The 2710-nt window shown below is 29.5% G+C and overlaps 1 protein-coding gene across 1 annotated transcript in view; it reads left to right on the forward strand.

Annotated features, from left to right (window-relative positions):
- The first annotated feature begins 675 nt into the window (after positions 1 to 675).
- The window catches only part of LOC127068198 (quinone oxidoreductase-like protein 2), a 2349-nt gene continuing 314 nt past the window's right edge, over positions 676 to 2710 (forward strand). Inside the window, exons 1-6 of the mRNA XM_051004013.1 lie at positions 676 to 909; positions 1120 to 1356; positions 1738 to 1935; positions 2054 to 2223; positions 2370 to 2510; positions 2588 to 2710. The exon at positions 2588 to 2710 is cut by the window's right edge and continues 314 nt beyond it. Coding sequence (XP_050859970.1) covers positions 676 to 909; positions 1120 to 1356; positions 1738 to 1935; positions 2054 to 2223; positions 2370 to 2510; positions 2588 to 2710 — 1103 coding nt within the window. The remainder of the gene's footprint in view (positions 910 to 1119; positions 1357 to 1737; positions 1936 to 2053; positions 2224 to 2369; positions 2511 to 2587) is intronic.

Below are 2710 nucleotides of genomic sequence, written 5' to 3' on the forward strand. Positions count from 1 at the left end.
AGAGTCGCAACGTTTGGCCTCACATGATCAGGAAACCATGATGTGAAGAGCATACAATCTCTCTCTCTATCTATCTATCTTTCTCTTTATGGTGTTTCGTTTTACGTACAATATGCAAAACAGGAATAGATGGAAAGAAAGAGAAAAAGAAAGAGAATGAGAGGCACAACTAATGGGCTATATAATATAATCTCTAAAACATTCTACTCATATTACTAATTCAACCATTTATCTATATACATATATTCATACATACATACATACATACATACATACATACATACATACATACATACATACATACATATATATATATATATATATATATATATTTATATATTTACTTGGAATAACGTTTTCATGAAGGAACGAAGGAAAGGAGGGTTAAATACCGACTAGTAAATGCCAAATGCAGAGAGAATGGATAAACAACCTTATAGGGATGTCAGGAAGTGGGAGAAGGTCGAACGAAGTGCATAGCAACGGAGGGAGGATAGGGCACGAGAGGGAAGGGACAGGGAAGAGGTGGTCATCGGCATTACGTTGCCTAGATCGAATATAAACTTTGAAATAACGTGTTTCCATAACGATAGAAAGAAATAAAAAAAAGAATATATATATATAAATAAATAAATTACAAATTGCAATTTATAAGTTATAAAAATAATTAGTGCAATGTTTAAGTTAACAAGATCGGCGATATCTTCGAGGAAAAATATGCACGAATGGATATTATCGGATGCTGATAATGAAACATCATGGTTGAAGATGAAATTAAATAATATCATTAAATTTTGGAAATATGAAACTAGGGATACTACAGGAAAAAAAATACAAGTTGCCAAATTGTATGGTCCCTACGATATCAGACTAGATTTCGTTGATGAGAAAATAATTCGAGACGAGGAGGTTCGTGAGATTGAATTTAAATAAAAACAAATGTTAATAATTAAGTGGATTAATAGATAGATGAATAAATAAGTAGATAGATAGATAGATAGATAGATAGATAGATAGATAGATAGATAGATAGATAAATAAATAGTTAGATAGATGTATATATAGAGAGAGAATGAAAATAAAAAAATTTGTCGAAAAGAAGGAGAATTTTAACAAAAGGTTAGAATCGACGTCCATTACTGTAGTATCACGATGACCGATATTTTATTATGGGCTAATCAACATCGAAGAATTATTAAAAAAGGAACGATCCTTGGATTTGAGGCATCCGGTAAAATTTTGGAAATAGGTCGATTGGCACAGGAGAAAGAAAATTTTTACTGGGGCGAAGAGGTGTTGATACATAACTATCCGATCGTTGGTGCATTAGCAGAAACTTGTATTGCTCATTACAACGTAAGAGAGATAGATAATTCATTTAAACGTTTCTAATTTTAATATAAAAGATCCTTTGAGAAAAGAATTCTTTTCTTTTTCAGTTGTTTTTTTTTCCGATTCAACAAAATCTCTTAATAATTTTTCTTTGAAATATTTTTTGTAAAGTAATATGAACGAACGATTTTGTATTCAATTTTATTGAATTAATTACAATGATTTGTATGTTGATATAAAAAAAAAAAAAAAAGAAAAAGAAAAACAAAGCTTGTAATGTTCCAGAATGAGAATATTTTTGTTAATGAAAATTATCCATATATTTCTTTTTTGAGATTCGTCAGATCTTTTGTAAAACAATATGGCGATATTTTAAACAGTATTTAATAATGCAATAAAAATTAGAACGTGTTTAAACTCGGGAGAAAGAAGAAATTATCAATGAAAAATGCTGCGATTTTGACGGACGATTATTTTTCACCATTCTTAATATTCGGTCGTCGAAGTAAATTAAACGAGGACGAGTATATTTTAATTAATACAAATTTGGCATATTCGGCATTAGCAGCTAGCGATATCGCGGCATATATCTTTCATGCTAAGGTAAAGCTTAATGATTAAGGAATAATTATTATGATCAAATACGATCGAGTAATTAATTAATCAATTAATTAATTAAATAGATTAGTAATTAATTCGTTATTTGATTTACGCTTTCTAGCCAATTATAGCATGCAATTGTTTAACATCGTTCAATCATAGCAGTGGTGCTATTGCAATTATCGATCGAAGTAAATTGAGCGACGAATTAGAACGAATTACTGGCAAGAGAGAAGTTCGTTTAATCATCGATACGATTGGTGGAAAACATTTCGCCACTCTACTTAAATGGTTAGATAATATCAATCGAAAATTTTATGGATAGAATTTATTATATTTTTTTATATATATTTTTATTTAATAAGTACGCGACATCGCGAAATCGGTATCACGTTTACTATAATAATATATATATATATTTTTTTGTTGTATTTAAGTTTGCAACACGAAGGAATAGTTGCTGTTCTCGATTACGCAAGAGATTCCAAGTATTCTTATCGATATATATTCCCATCGAATTATACTTTCTTAGCGTTGGCAATAGAACATTATAAAAACAACGATCCCTTTATATATAGGTTAGTTATCATATTTTTTTATAGCACGTATATATATTTTTTTTATATGTATATATATGTATAACATTTGTCGACAGAGAGACCATGCAAAATTTATTGAATTATCGAATAGACGGTACGATCTATCCACGTGTATCAGCCATATTTGGATTGAATAATATAAATAAGGCGTTTGAATACGGCGCCAAATTGACTCGAGG

The sequence above is a fragment of the Vespula vulgaris genome, chromosome 12 (genome assembly GCF_905475345.1).
Source record: "Vespula vulgaris chromosome 12, iyVesVulg1.1, whole genome shotgun sequence".
In the NCBI taxonomy this organism is placed as follows: domain Eukaryota; kingdom Metazoa; phylum Arthropoda; class Insecta; order Hymenoptera; family Vespidae; genus Vespula; species Vespula vulgaris.